This window comes from Haliotis asinina, chromosome 9, assembly GCF_037392515.1.
Source record: "Haliotis asinina isolate JCU_RB_2024 chromosome 9, JCU_Hal_asi_v2, whole genome shotgun sequence".
Taxonomy (NCBI): Eukaryota; Metazoa; Mollusca; class Gastropoda; order Lepetellida; family Haliotidae; genus Haliotis; species Haliotis asinina.
The window spans coordinates 8,568,384-8,582,729 of record NC_090288.1 but is presented as its reverse complement, the minus strand read 5'-3'; the positions used below and the strand labels follow the sequence as shown (position 1 = coordinate 8,582,729).

At 36.4% G+C, this 14,346-nt stretch overlaps 1 protein-coding gene across 1 annotated transcript; it reads right to left on the bottom strand.

Moving 5' to 3' along the window:
• Positions 1-1,311: 1,311 nt before the first annotated feature.
• Positions 1,312-12,540, bottom strand: LOC137296888 (serine/threonine-protein phosphatase 4 regulatory subunit 2-B-like). Its single transcript, XM_067828774.1, has 7 exons — positions 12,424-12,540; positions 12,259-12,340; positions 6,280-6,450; positions 4,687-4,780; positions 4,134-4,171; positions 2,896-3,623; positions 1,312-2,161 (listed from the first exon to the last, which is right to left on the bottom strand). The coding sequence occupies exons 1-7, from the start codon at positions 12,488-12,490 to the stop codon at positions 1,686-1,688; spliced, it is 1,656 nt and encodes a 551-aa protein (XP_067684875.1). The 5' UTR covers positions 12,491-12,540; the 3' UTR covers positions 1,312-1,685.
• Between the last annotated feature and the right edge of the window lie 1,806 nt (positions 12,541-14,346).

Genomic DNA, 14,346 nt, shown 5'->3' with positions numbered 1-14,346 from the left:
CTGAAGGTTTACAGCTATGTAGCTGTTCTGTCGCGCTGGAACACTATGACTCATAAATCTATGTTAAGTTCTGGGACTTATGATCAATTCTGCACTAAAATTGCTTATCACAACTGCATTGTGAGGTATAAACATCTAATCTTGTAACACCAAATTTTTTATACTTTTTTGGGCATGTAACTACCTGTATTTGTGTCTCGAATCACATGAGCAAACATCACTCTAAAATCTTGTGTATTTAAATTTGAAGATGGACCATACAAAATGTGGAAATAGTGAATTACTTCCTTGCAGTAACAGTTTATGTCACAGTAGAAAAACCCTTCTTGATGTTTACATGAATGACATCTGTCTAAGATGCTTCTTGCTTCTAGCTTCTAGCTAAATTTCGCTTGCTGCCAAAGTATTAGCAATGCAAACTGAGGTCTATACACAATAAGTCTTTAGTCCACTAATATAAATTCACATCTGTATGAAGCTGAGTTTGATTTTGTATAGTATTTTGGAACTGTATATGCAGGATATCAATGTCACAATTACATAGGAAGTGTCTAGCTGAGTCTTGACATTTACCTATTCAGTGAAACCAACAGAGACAAGTGAAGACCTGAGAAACCAAGGGAGACAACTGCATATTAAATTGCAGTGATTCCCTGTGAGAGTTGACGACCCTTCCATAGATCATCAGCTGGTAATAATCTTCGTGTGGAATTTACCAACAATTTTATCGGAGGGCCTGCTGAATATCGTAAACAGACAGCTGACGCCGTTGGTTTTTAACTAAATTTGCCTATGTTGAACTCCAATGAGTCCTGGAAATTGAACAAACCAAACTATTCTAAATGAAAGACATCTCATGCATATGATCTTTTTCTATCAGTAAGAACACAGAGGTGAACTCTTACATCACCACTTTACAGAACCCCCAAGCTATTCATCCAATATCTGCTGACATCGCTACTAACTTACTCTTGTTCAAAGACCACCATCCATTCAGGCAGGTAGAGTTTCTTGTTTAATGCAGCATCATATTCCATCTATAAGGTGGCAGTCTGTTAATAATCAGGGCTAGACCAGGCAATCCATAGATTAACAGCCAAGCAGGCAAATCATAAATCAACTTTTCTTCTTACTTCCTACATCAAATTTAAGGTTTATCAATTTGTAAAACCAACACATAAATATGAAAGGTCGTACAAATAAACAGCAAGACATGTAACTTATCACCAACAGCACTGTGGGGTCTGTGAGATATAATTAAAACGGTAAATAGTCCCTGAAACCACAAACTACCATTACATAAACTACCACTGAGTTCATCATAGCTTTATTTCTGATAATTTGACAAATGTGTCTTCATGAATCATAAATAGGCATGACAATAAAGCCATGAAATGAAGATGTAAAATCAGTGACATTTTCACTCCTTGAGCAAGGCACAACTATCATTTCCTAGGTTGTAATAAACAGCTGTACATGAAATTAAAACATCTACATCAGTATTTGACAATGAGAACAAAATACCATCTGACAATGGATTGACTTACGACTTACATAAAATGTACATACAGATGACATGAAGGTATGAATAATTTTTTGGACCTGAGATTGGTATTTTTACAATTCATGGATTTAATTCAGCACTGATAGTTTCCCCGATATATATGTAACACACCATGACTACATCAGTCCTGATCCATCGGCTCTTCTTTCTGCGAGTCTGTGTCTGTCTGTGTGTCTTGTTGCACTTCCTTTGATTGCTGCTGTTCTGATTGGGTGTCTGTCTGTTCTGAAGTCCGACAATTTTCAGAATCTGTGTCCATATTCTGCTCCGAAGAGTCCACTGGGTCTGATTTTTCACAAGAGCTTGGTGAGGACGATGCACATTCTTCCTCTGGTGGATGTTCCGCGCACATGGAGTCAGAAACAGGATCTGTGGAACTGGCTGGCTCACTACTGACACAGTCTTGAGTCTGTTTGGTAAAAGATTCACACAGCCGATTGGTGGGGTCCTCAGAGGAGGATGCCACACCCTCCTCACACACTGGGCCAGTCAGGGAGGCAGATATGTGTTGGTTCTCCAGGGAAACAGGTGGATGTTCTTGTGATGAGGAAACCTGTTCTCCATTTCCAGTTGGCGATGGAGCTGACTCTGGGGCACCTGGAAAAAATCATTGAAAATATCTAGAATCATCATGACATCAGAGAAAACCACAACATTTGAGAGACCAATGTTGTCATTTCTAAAAGTTAGATATTGTTATGGAAACTGCTAGGTCTGGCACTAATATAATCTTAACTATCAACTTTTAGGAACTAAATACCTCATGGTTATTTGAATAAATATCAGAAAAATCGATCTGAGCAAAACTGAAAGGTTGTCAACTGAAAAAAATTCATGAATTTCACATCAGGGTCAATATTGACATTAATGCATGAATTAACAAAAGAGCAAAACTTCAAAGCGGAAAATGAATAAAGATTCCAGTTAGTCTATTGTGTATATAACTTAAAACCTTTCAGAATAGCTAAAGAAGATGTTTGTCCAGAACACACGTTCATTACATACATTTCACAACTGATGACATTTTTAAAAAATCGATCTTTTAAAGCTAACCCTTGTACCTGGTTTCAGCCTGACTAAAGCACACAGATATGCTAAGATATGGTCCCAACACACATTAGGCTCCTTCATGATCTTAACAGATTCTTCACGGTAAGGCACACAACTTGGCACAGTGAAAAGCAAATCCAAAGCACATTACAGCTGTTCTTGTTCATCATGAGGTTCACAGCATTGATCTGCAGACACACTGATCCTGATCATACATCAGACCCTTGTTGAGTTTGCATTTGGAAAACATCTTGAAACAATGTTCTAAATGAGCTTCTTACCATTATCTGGAGTCTGTTCTGGCGTTGATTCAGGAGATTGTGATGGATCTTTCTTGATGTCTGAGTCTTCACCCTTCACTGGTGCTTCCTCGGCTGCTTCACTTTCTGACACTGCTGCTTCACTGTCAGACATAGCCACTTCACTTCCTAACACTGGGGCTTCCGACACTGCTGTCCCACTCTCAGAAACTGCTGCCTCACTGTCCGACACTCCTGTTTTAGTCTCAGACACTGCTTCATTCTCAGACACAGCTTCAGTCTCCAACACTGCTGCCTCATTCCCAGACACTGCTGCCTCGTTCCCAGACACAGGTGGAACATCCCCATTCTCTGGCATCTCAGCTGGAGTAGCCTCCCCTGATTCAGCTGCCATAGACTCAGAGTCAGATTTTGTTGATCCGTCTCTCTTAATTGTGTCCATAGATGCTGCCTCGGAACCATTATCCCCTTGAAATGATTCATCAGGTTGTGATTGTGAAGGAGGGGAATACTTTTCTGCTAATGGTGCTTCTGGCTGATGTTGGTCTACACCTGAGAGGTCCCCTTGCTCAATAGGACTAGGTGCTGATTCCTCGGAGTCAGATTTTGACTTGGGCCACACTGTAGCCAGCCCCTGGCTGTTGAGGGGCCAGGATGGAACTGGAGGGGGTGGGAGAGAGTTACCTGTCTGGGTGCAACCATTGCTGTCAAGACCATTGACCAGAGTCCGGGGTTCTGACACAACTTTCCTATAAAAACAAATACAAATGTTATGGTATATGTTTGCCAAAGTCCTAATCTGGTAAAACATGTATCTTGTTAACTGAGCTGATAACAGTCTCTAACAGGCCAGTCTTATTCTACTAGATATATGGTGATGGAAGACATGGCCAGAATAGCAGCAATCCAAAAACCAACTTGTAAATTAATTCTTTGGCATATCCCAATGCCATAGATTCAGACAGGATCCAAAACTCTGACATCAAATCACATAATCAACTCATTAAAAAGTTTAATGGATTTGAAAATATCTGCCAACTTCAAGTTGACAACAGAAAAACTGACTCAAGCCTGCAGAGCAGCTGCTGTTTACAACCATAATTTTTTTCATTTTTACTGGACTGTGCATAAGACATGTTAAGCCCCATAAAATATAACATTGACATTCCAATCCTGCAGGCAGGGGAAAGAGGAAATATCATCTGATATTATGGAAACTATGAACACCACAAGCATGTAATGTTAAGAATTGTTCGTACCTTCCAAATGGGTCTACAGTGCTTACAACCAACACATTCTGCAACAAATCAAATAAAGTCAGTTGATGGCATACAAATAATCCATAATAATGAATGAGTGATCAGTTATTTTTACATGGATGCATTAACTGCTTGTAAAATCCAAATATTACGAACTATTCAACTGAAGTAATAATATAAACGGAAAACAAAGCACAGCCTCAGAAACTATTGTGACTTTAATTCTTATAAATTCATCTAAAAACACACATAATCAAGATAGTCTTTAACCTGTAGCTCTTTACCTCTAATCTCACATTTATTTCTGTGCACTTTGAGCATGTTTTAGCATGGATATACGCATGTAACAAATATGCTATTATTAGTATTCGTATTACATCATGTAAAAATATGTGAAAAATACACGTGTGTAAAACTCAATCAAATCATAAAAGCAGATGATAGTTGTATTGAAACATGTGTTTCACAAAAGAATTCAATATGAAATTTAACCTTATTATGAAACTGTTGCATATTCACACAATGAATTGATAATCCAAACATATGTATTCACCTTTTCAATGCCTCTTAAAAACTTGTCACTTCTCTTATAATGTCTCTTGGGATCTGTGATCAACTCACACAACCTCTGAATTGTGAATGGAGCCCTGAAATAACAAGGAAAACAATATATCTGGTATAGAAGAACCAAACATAATGATTCTTACTGACAGAAACCATGGCAACAGACAGAAATCCAGTGATGTCAGCACTATTAAGCCTTGGAAGAACTGTGTGAAGTTAATTTCCGATATTTGAATGTTACACTGAGTTTTATCAGATAAGCATGATGAGGTTGAACCATTTCATCATTGCAAACTCTGTAAGGATATTATCAACTGTTCAGAAGCTTAACATTCAAGAAAATTTCATCCTAAGAGTTGAAAATACTTTCATCAGTTTCATCCTCAAGCTTTTTCATGAATAACATGTAGATAAGGCTACACAAAGTTCAGATATTAAGGGTAAGATGTCATTCTTGAAGGATTGTTAATATTATTTTAATTCACAGAAATAGTAACTCCATAGATATTCTACCCATAACCTGATATTATTAAAGGTACACCTACTCAGTCTATTTGTATTTTATCACGACCATCAGAAACACCCCTGTCATAAGACAGTCATAAATCAAAATAATTGAGTCTGGAAGAGAAAATCCAATGACTGACATTATCAGCATTGTGTTCTGAAGCAGACATGTCTGAACCAGTACCAACTTTCATATTGACAGACCTGTTTTTTCCCAATATTAATACATGGAACAAATTCTTTTGGCATTTACTAACAGTTCAGCAACAAAACAACAGGATAGATGTGACCAATAAGGATTATTTGCAAGTATCAACTGAAGGGACCTTGTCACAATAACAAATTCACTTTTCTTCCAGCCTTCCTTTAAAATGTTAATACTTTAAATAAATCTAACTCACCATCTATACATAAGCTGATTCCAATTAGAAATGTCAAGAGACAAAGGTTCCATGAATCGATATATATCACTATCCCTATTTTCGCAGCAGTATTGCTTAAATTTAGTTTCATTCTGAACATTAATACTTCATATTTTAAAAATGTAAATGAAATATCAATATATTTTAATCTCAGAGATTAAAAACTCTATCTTTGAGCATGAAAAAGTCATTTATAACTCTAATAACATAAAAAAAACATGATACAAGCAAAATGTAAATGATACATAAACATATTTAAACCAATACTTTCAAAACTAAATATTGCTACAATATTCGAATGTATTGATAATTATATCACCTTAGAAATGGTATGGATGCAAAGACGTATCGTGGCATCTGTACTTCTAATATGTTCCTGTACTATGTGAATTCATGTAGTCACATTTATTTCCAGTTGAGGATTCCAATTTAGTACAGTTCGCTGGCAATTTTATCTGCTAACCATATGAAGATAAGTTTGACTTGGTTGAAAGATTCTCATAACAGCTAAGATTCAAATGTTGCTCATAACATCAATTACAAGTTTATCTGGTCCATACTTGAATACTCAGAGACTGCCATGATCAGACACAAACAAGCATGTTACACAACAAACAAACAAAAACAAACTCATGATCAGGCTGATGACCCACCCATGAAATCTCTCCACAGCTTTAATTATACGGTCCCTCATGTCATCAAACTTGACCTGCTCCATGTTGGTGTTGGGAGGGAAGTGGTCTACCGGGATCTCCTGGTGAAACTCTGTCATCACCTGGTCCAGCTTGCTTACTAGTAGTGGCTTGAGTCGGGGCCAAGGGAACCTGTAGTTCACAAGAACAGCTCAAGTTAATGTAGCCAGCAGGGTGCAGTCAGGACGTGATGAGGCTTAGCCTTATGTATCTGTACATCACAACATATTACTCCCTGTTTAGTTATATGTACATCATGCCACTACAGAATACACTAGGTCAGGCTACAAACATCAACAATCAAAATTAAGAATTACATGTATTAATTATTATTGATATGAAAATTGTCATTGATTTCATATATGTGACAATGTACATAACTAATGATCAAATAAACTTTGAACTGACTCGCACAATACAAAATTGCCTCTGTAAAAATGCTGGTTTCTTTCTTAGAAATCCATGCAGAAATGAGTCCTCATTCACCAATGACATGAGATATGCTGTTCCTTTCTGACCTTTAAGTTTTGCTCAACGCAATGTTTTTAACATATACCAATAATCAATCAATATTTAGTTGACAATTATCTGTCTGTGATACATATCAATATCACGTCCTTGAGTATACTGAGGAGTACATTGAAGGACATCTTGATGTTTTCATACAAAGCTCCTTTACACACTGTAATGTAATGCCCATCAGTGCAGGGCTCTAGATACCATTAAAGTCCCACTGTATTCCTTTTTTTTTTGGATAAGGTATTATGAATGTTGAGTTGGCATTTCATTTTCCATTACGCACTGCTTTCAATTATGTGGGTATTTCAGTGATTTTACTCGCCTATCTACATGTCAATGAGTAAGTTTGCTAAGCAGGTATTTACTGCCTTCTGTCATACTTTATCATAACCAACATAACTATAATGGAAATGATTTCATAAAAACTCACTCATCCTATACTGACAGTATAACTTGATTGCAACCGCTGTCTTCTATTACAAAAGCGATTTTTATAATTTTTTAACGTATACAGGTACAATGAGTAAGTAAGTACAATGTACAAGTTTGAAACTTTTTGGGTACCTAAAATTTTAATTATTTAATTTGTATGCAACAATTATTTTTTAATGCATAGCTGGAAATTTTCTATGCATATTTTACCCAATTACACAGTTTACATGTGCCTCTGTTCAAATTATACACACAAAGTTCAATGCACCCTTGCAAGGAACCTAATATTTAAAAAACATATATTTAAATCATTTATGGGTTCAAGTTCAAAGATACTAATGGCCTCAGCTTCAATTAACTTAAAAACACAATGTGCACAAAATGTCACAGCAGATAAATGATTTACAAAAAATAAATTGTAATTTATTCACCAACGGGCATAAATTATTTGTGAATATGCAATTTGCATATCATTTTCTAAATTCCAACCTATTATTTCACACCAAAAAGCTGGATGCAATTCATACCAATATTGTAACGATGTTCAAAGACATGATGGAAGGACCAACCCATAATAACCCCAGTATCTTAAATCAGATTTCATCTTTACAGTAACCAAGTCACACTACCTTACATTGAACGACATAGTTTATACTAGCATATGCTTGTTCATTTTCACAAATATGACCATCATCATACAAACATGCAAGGCTCCAGAATGTTGTGATGCATACATGAAATGAAAACAAGATTAGTGGTAAGCTATTAAATTCCATTCAGTGCTCCAAATAAACTCTTTCAGTTTTTCCAGTACTCTAAGGGAGTACATACTCCTTATGTTGAAAAAAACTGGACATGCAAATTGAATATGTAAGTTGGGAAAGTAGATTTTTAAGTCACTAAAACATAAATCATGAAAGATGATTTACACAGCAAGCAATCAGGAAATCAAACATAAGTCCACAAGTAACATCACAGTTGGACAAGGCTTCCTGAATTCTGATCTTATTTCCTTGTTTACAATGATGCTCAAGTAACACCAGTTCATGATAATTGCTACTATCACCATGATGAACACTGAGATGACAAAAGACTGTTTAGATGCAAGTAGATGAACTTATACCATAAATGAATATAAAGATTCAGAACTGTATTGCTGTTTCCAGAGCATTATGTTCTGTTATCAAGCATGTATGTATTTCATATGGATCTGCTAACATCTGCCATTGCTAAAATACTTGTCAATAGAAATGGTTCACACTACAGATCACAGACACTGATAACTGTTAACCATATAATGATCAATAATTGGTTCATTTTGGATAGACTTTCATCAAAATTATATTACAAAGACCGAAACTAAGCATCATATTTCATGTCATCAGGAACACATTTATGCTTGGAATGCTAACAATAAAACCATACTGAGCTGCAGAAATAAAGATGTAACTTTGTGCATTGTGAGTGAATGAACCCTTTATCATGTTTATTTCCCTTACAACAGTTTAGTTATAGATATTATTGATGACCCAGTTTTCTTACTGTTGGTTAATAACTCTTCCCATTTCCAGTTATCCTTTGTTTTAGCCTTCTCTAATTATCAAGTAACACAATTAGAATACCATGAATTTGTAAATCATTAATTAGAGAATAATTAACAAGGTACAAATGAAATATGCCTGAGTTGAAATAATGTCCACAGTGCTGAGCCTTGGCATTGAACATTATTTTAACTAGTGCATATTTCTCGTAATCTTTTGTACTGAGATGGTTATTCTATTCATTATCCACAATGTAATTTTGAAAAGAAAAACCACAAAATCAACCCCCCCCCCCCTCCAAAAAAAAAACTTGGAATAATTTATTGACTTTGATTAATATGATCTTTTAAATGCCATAACATTGAACCATAAAACAACAAAAACGTTACTTGATCTTGCCTGAAAATTGTTCATTCTCGACTGATGTGTCTACTGACAGGTGACGGTGTAGTGCTGAAACACACTTTGAGAAAAACCTGTCAATTTGGGGGGGTGGGGAAGTCAATGGTTAAACGTTGGGGAATTTAAAAGACAACTATCCCCCGAATACATCCCAAAAAGATTTTAGTCAGGAAACTCAACAAGTTAGAAGATTTAATATTTCGCTCTGTGGAAGGTGTGTTACAGTCACCTCATATCAAGAAAGATAACTCTAGTCGGAATCAGAGTCATTGGGAACAGTATGCTTCTTTGCAGCAGGTCGACTGACAGGAGTCACGCGAGATGTTGAAGTGGAATACACCATCATAAATATTGGACCACCACATATAATTAGTGGTAACTACTGTCAAAAACTTAAGTTCCTAAGATAACACAATACGCATCGCTATACGGGTGCCTGAATCACAATATATTGCAATTCAATTCATTCACCAATACACAGCCCTACACTGAATAGTTAGTAGTTTGATAGGTATCTGAATGGCAATTTCACATGTTTCAATAGATTTACGCTGTTCTTTGCTGGCATATAGCTGTGGCTTAATTCACCTATCATACAATTTACAGAACTCTTGTCAATGAAACTTTCTAAATGTATTTTATAACCTTATCTGAAACCATCTATCCACTCGTATTTAAAAGTTCAGTTTAATCATAAGATTTGCTAATAATAAATACAGGAAAACATTTTTACTATTTCTTCTCAATTAATCCTAAAATAGGATAACATTTTGGCTGATATCTAGTATGTCCACAAAATTTTGCTTACAGATTAAAATAGCACATAACCATAGAAAAGCTGCTCAAACTCGCCAAACCCTTTTGATGTAGCTCTTCAATCAGCCATGTCATTTGATGAAGCATCTGCTAAGTCAGAATTGTATGAAAAATAATAATGACAGGCTATTGACTGCTTAAGTTGGTTTATCAGATATCCCTTTTTCATTAAACCCATGCCACAAATTACTGACTGTGTACATATTGTGCTTACATCTCACAGTGCCAAATTCATGATCAATGTTAAAACCAATCACCTTACCTTAGTTTACTGAATTATGCAAAACAAATATTAGATTTGCATGTCTAGCAACAGTTAAATAAGACCTAATTACTAGTACATTTTCAGTCATTGCGGTTCGTACAATACATTAGTGACTTGAAGAATGTCAGGGTTTCACATTCACCCAACACATAATGTGGATCCAATACACATAAATGTAGCCAATGAAATTACTTTCATTGCTCCTTGGTAATCCAAATACGGCAAATCAAGGTAAAACCCTGGTGTGTACATGTGAATTGTGTAAAATATTAAAACTCTGGCTTTAGACGGCAATACAATTTCAAAAGCATCTGAATCTTGAAGTTTGAGATATAATGTCTGTGTACAAATTCATGCAAGGAGAAATATCAGGTTCCAGATTGAAGAGTTCAAGATTGAGGGAATCTACTGCTTGTACTGTATCTTTAGACTGAAAGTCCCTCAAACAAATGCCTGACTAAACCTTTACAATGTTTACATTTTTTCAGTGGAAAGGATAGTCTGTTATCTAACATACTGTTCATTAAGAGTCCAATACTGTAAAGGTCCACTGGCATTTCACAACAAATAATGGAAGTTATTTACTGGCCAAAGGACTGGACATGGAAGAGTGTTTTTGTTGGACAAGATACTATTATTTTCACATTACAGAAAATCAAACCTGTATATGACCTATCAATAATTACCTCCCTTGAGAGAAGAAACTAACAGAGCAGAATTAAGCAAACAGCTATGAAACTTTCAAAAAATTTCATAACATCATGATGTGAAAATAGTCAATGGATAAACTTTTCTCTTAATAGTCTTATTTTTTATTTCAAATATAGAGTTGAGAATTGGTTGAATTTTCATGACTGATCATTGGATTATCTTAACGAACGATAATCAATTACTGATCATTCATAAAGTTACTGTTTAACTTCCAGGCAATTATAATACAACACTATTATAAGTCTTGTCATTGGCTGTTACCAGTTACATGCAGACGCGTGAGCAAATCACAGAGATTCTTGTTGTGTGCTCTGTTTGCTGTTATTATGAGATACTAGCTCATATGACCTGAGTTGGAAACACATACCGATACATATCAAATGAGTAAAACTAAGAAAAGTTTGTATTTTCAAATGAAAAACATGCAGTAAGTATCAAGTGATAATGAAGACACATGCTTTATCAACGCTTCACTAAGTTCACATTTATTACAGACAGAAAGTCGTATGATTTGTTTGTCATTCCCATGTGACTGATCCTATTTATGAACACAAATGGCATTTTTAGATCTCTGAGATTTATCAGAACACATACCCTGGAGATACTGAGAATGAACTATCTAACAGCTGTGAACACAATTTTACATACTGCAAATGACATGGCCTATCTGAAAGTGTCAGTAAATCCCTGATTAACAAAAAGTATTAAACCAGTGAAAATAACTAGAATAGAGGGTATTTTCAACTGAAAAACATACAGGAATTATCAAATGATAATGAACATACATTAAAGGGAATTAGGTGTTCTTTGTACTTCTTCCATTATAGAAACATCGATCATGTATGACAAATTACTATTACATATTTCGTCAACACTTCCCTAACTTCACTTTTGTTATTTTAGAAAATCGTATCATTCGTTCGTCATTCCCACGTGACTGATCCTACTTATGAACACAAATGGCATTTCAGATCTTTGTCACCACGAATTACAATGTGTGCCGTTTAGCTAGCTGTAATTATACATGCTGAACTAGACCCTGTCCGAACCACGCGCCGTTTGAATTGTCCGCCACTTCGCTTTGTTTACACTTCAAGACGCTTCTTCATATATCATCACACCGACTGTGTTCATATCGTGTTGTAACATGGTTGTCAAAATTACACAAATTATGGAACTACTCCATGTCCGCTGGACCGCAACGTGATTGGGATATATCACACACAGCAGATACTTGTAAACGTGACAACTTACAGCGTTTCGCCCGTTTTGGCCACTTCGCTTAGAAACTGCTCCAATAACGGGGGTATATTTTTCGATGGTTTCTTCTCAAAATCTGAAATAAGGATAGACATAATTATAAAAACGTGTTGCGAAAACATTACAGCTTCGTTTGGTACATATGAAGAATCTACAAACCATTCAGGGCGTCAAATACTTCCTCCCGATTGTCCATGGTGACCTCCTCTCCGGCTACTCGCACCATGAAGGTCAAGAAATGGCGGCGAGGAAGTGACGTAAGGGCAAAATGTCGGTCAATAGACTGAACCAATAAGAGGGGTGTTCAGTCTGGTTCATTGACCTGCACGTCGCCGTTACACGAAGTCCACTCAATGTTGTTGCTTTGTGCTATGGAAGGTTCTCCCGCGATTTCGTTGTGCGGAAATGAACCGAAGAAAGCAATGTATGCAACCTGGATAAGTAGCATCATACATGTACTCTAGGGTCAAAAATTCTTCCTCATGCGTCAATACCTGACATGATCGCGCATTTGCTGTCACCATCCCGTTGACACTGATGACACATGCGTTAATCACTATATAAATTCATCGTTACTTTTATTAGACATATGCTAACGGTTCTACAGACTCAAGCTGTGGTACATGCATCGGGTTGTTTCATAAAGAATGGATTCTTAAGGGATCATTCGGAATCGGTGTTAAAACTGGATTCGAGTTCCCAATGATTTAACCGAGGATGATTTAACTGGATGTCGGTAGTGTTTGCAATGATACTTTCACCTTCCAGTTTGCCATCAGGACCTGCCGCCGTCTGTAAATTTTAAAATCTATAGGCCATGAATGAAAACTGCAGGCCCATTCTGTTATAGTTAAACCAGTAAAAACAAAATAGACTACAGTGGTCACAGTTTCACACTGTTTCTACTAAATCAATTAGCGAAGTCTATCACGCAGACTGAAGTTTTAATTTGTTAAAGACTGGTGTTGACATTCCTAAGCGCAAAGCGCGCTGAAATACCAGGAAGTGAAACTTATTTTTCGCAACACAGAGGATCATGGATGATCCCCGAACGTTAACAAAGGGGAAAGTTTCCAGTTGTGAAAAAAGATAAATTACTAAATTACCACATGGGCCTGCAGATATTTGAAACTGCCGGCCCGATGCAATAACAACCGGCGCTTGGCCTCCGAGCCACGGCGGTTATTTCGAACGCTGGATGACGGGAAACAAATTTTTATGGAAGATGACATTCATGTTAGAATATTGAAGGACATTATCCTGTTCATTTGCAGATAACAAAATTAAGTGATGTACATCCAGTTTCAGTCGCCAGTTGTTTGCGTTAATATTGCATAGATCTATACATGTAGTTTCGGATGATGCCGTTTTGTATCGCTTCTTATCACCTTACACAACTCCGACCTAGACTCCAGTTTCTACTCGGGTGTCCAGTCCAGTTACCCTTCCCTATTCGGATACCCGTCATGTTACTTAATGACACGGCAAAATATTCTTCAGTTCGGATGATAAAATTTCGATTTTTTCAATACCTTGACCATTACATTGCATTCAAAAGAACTGACTGTTCGTATGTCTTCACAGACAATGCAATCATTGTGATATGAATTATGATAGAATAACATATTATATTGTGTAATCTTCCTCATGAAAATGTAATCACTCACCCAACTTCTCCAACTGTAGAGACAAGAACCGTTTGTTTAGTGTTTAACAAGGCTCTCAGCAGTATTCCAACGGTATGGATCATGGTTTGTATTAATCGAGTCTGGACCAGACAACCCAGTGATCAACAGCATAATCATCGATCTGCGCAACTGGGAACAGATGACATGTGCCAACCAAGTCAACGAGCCTGACCACCCGATCCCGTTGCTGAAGGCATGGTCAAATCCGGACCTTCACGGGTCGTAACTGTGATGTATTTCAGATGCAGAGGTAACTATCGATTGAAAAGTAGGTCTACACTGATTCCATTTGACATATTTCAATGGTATTTAAGAGAAATGAACATAATAGGGGTATATTAATGTCAGCACTTCACTTGTACGAAGATGTATTTGCAATGCCACCGTTACATAA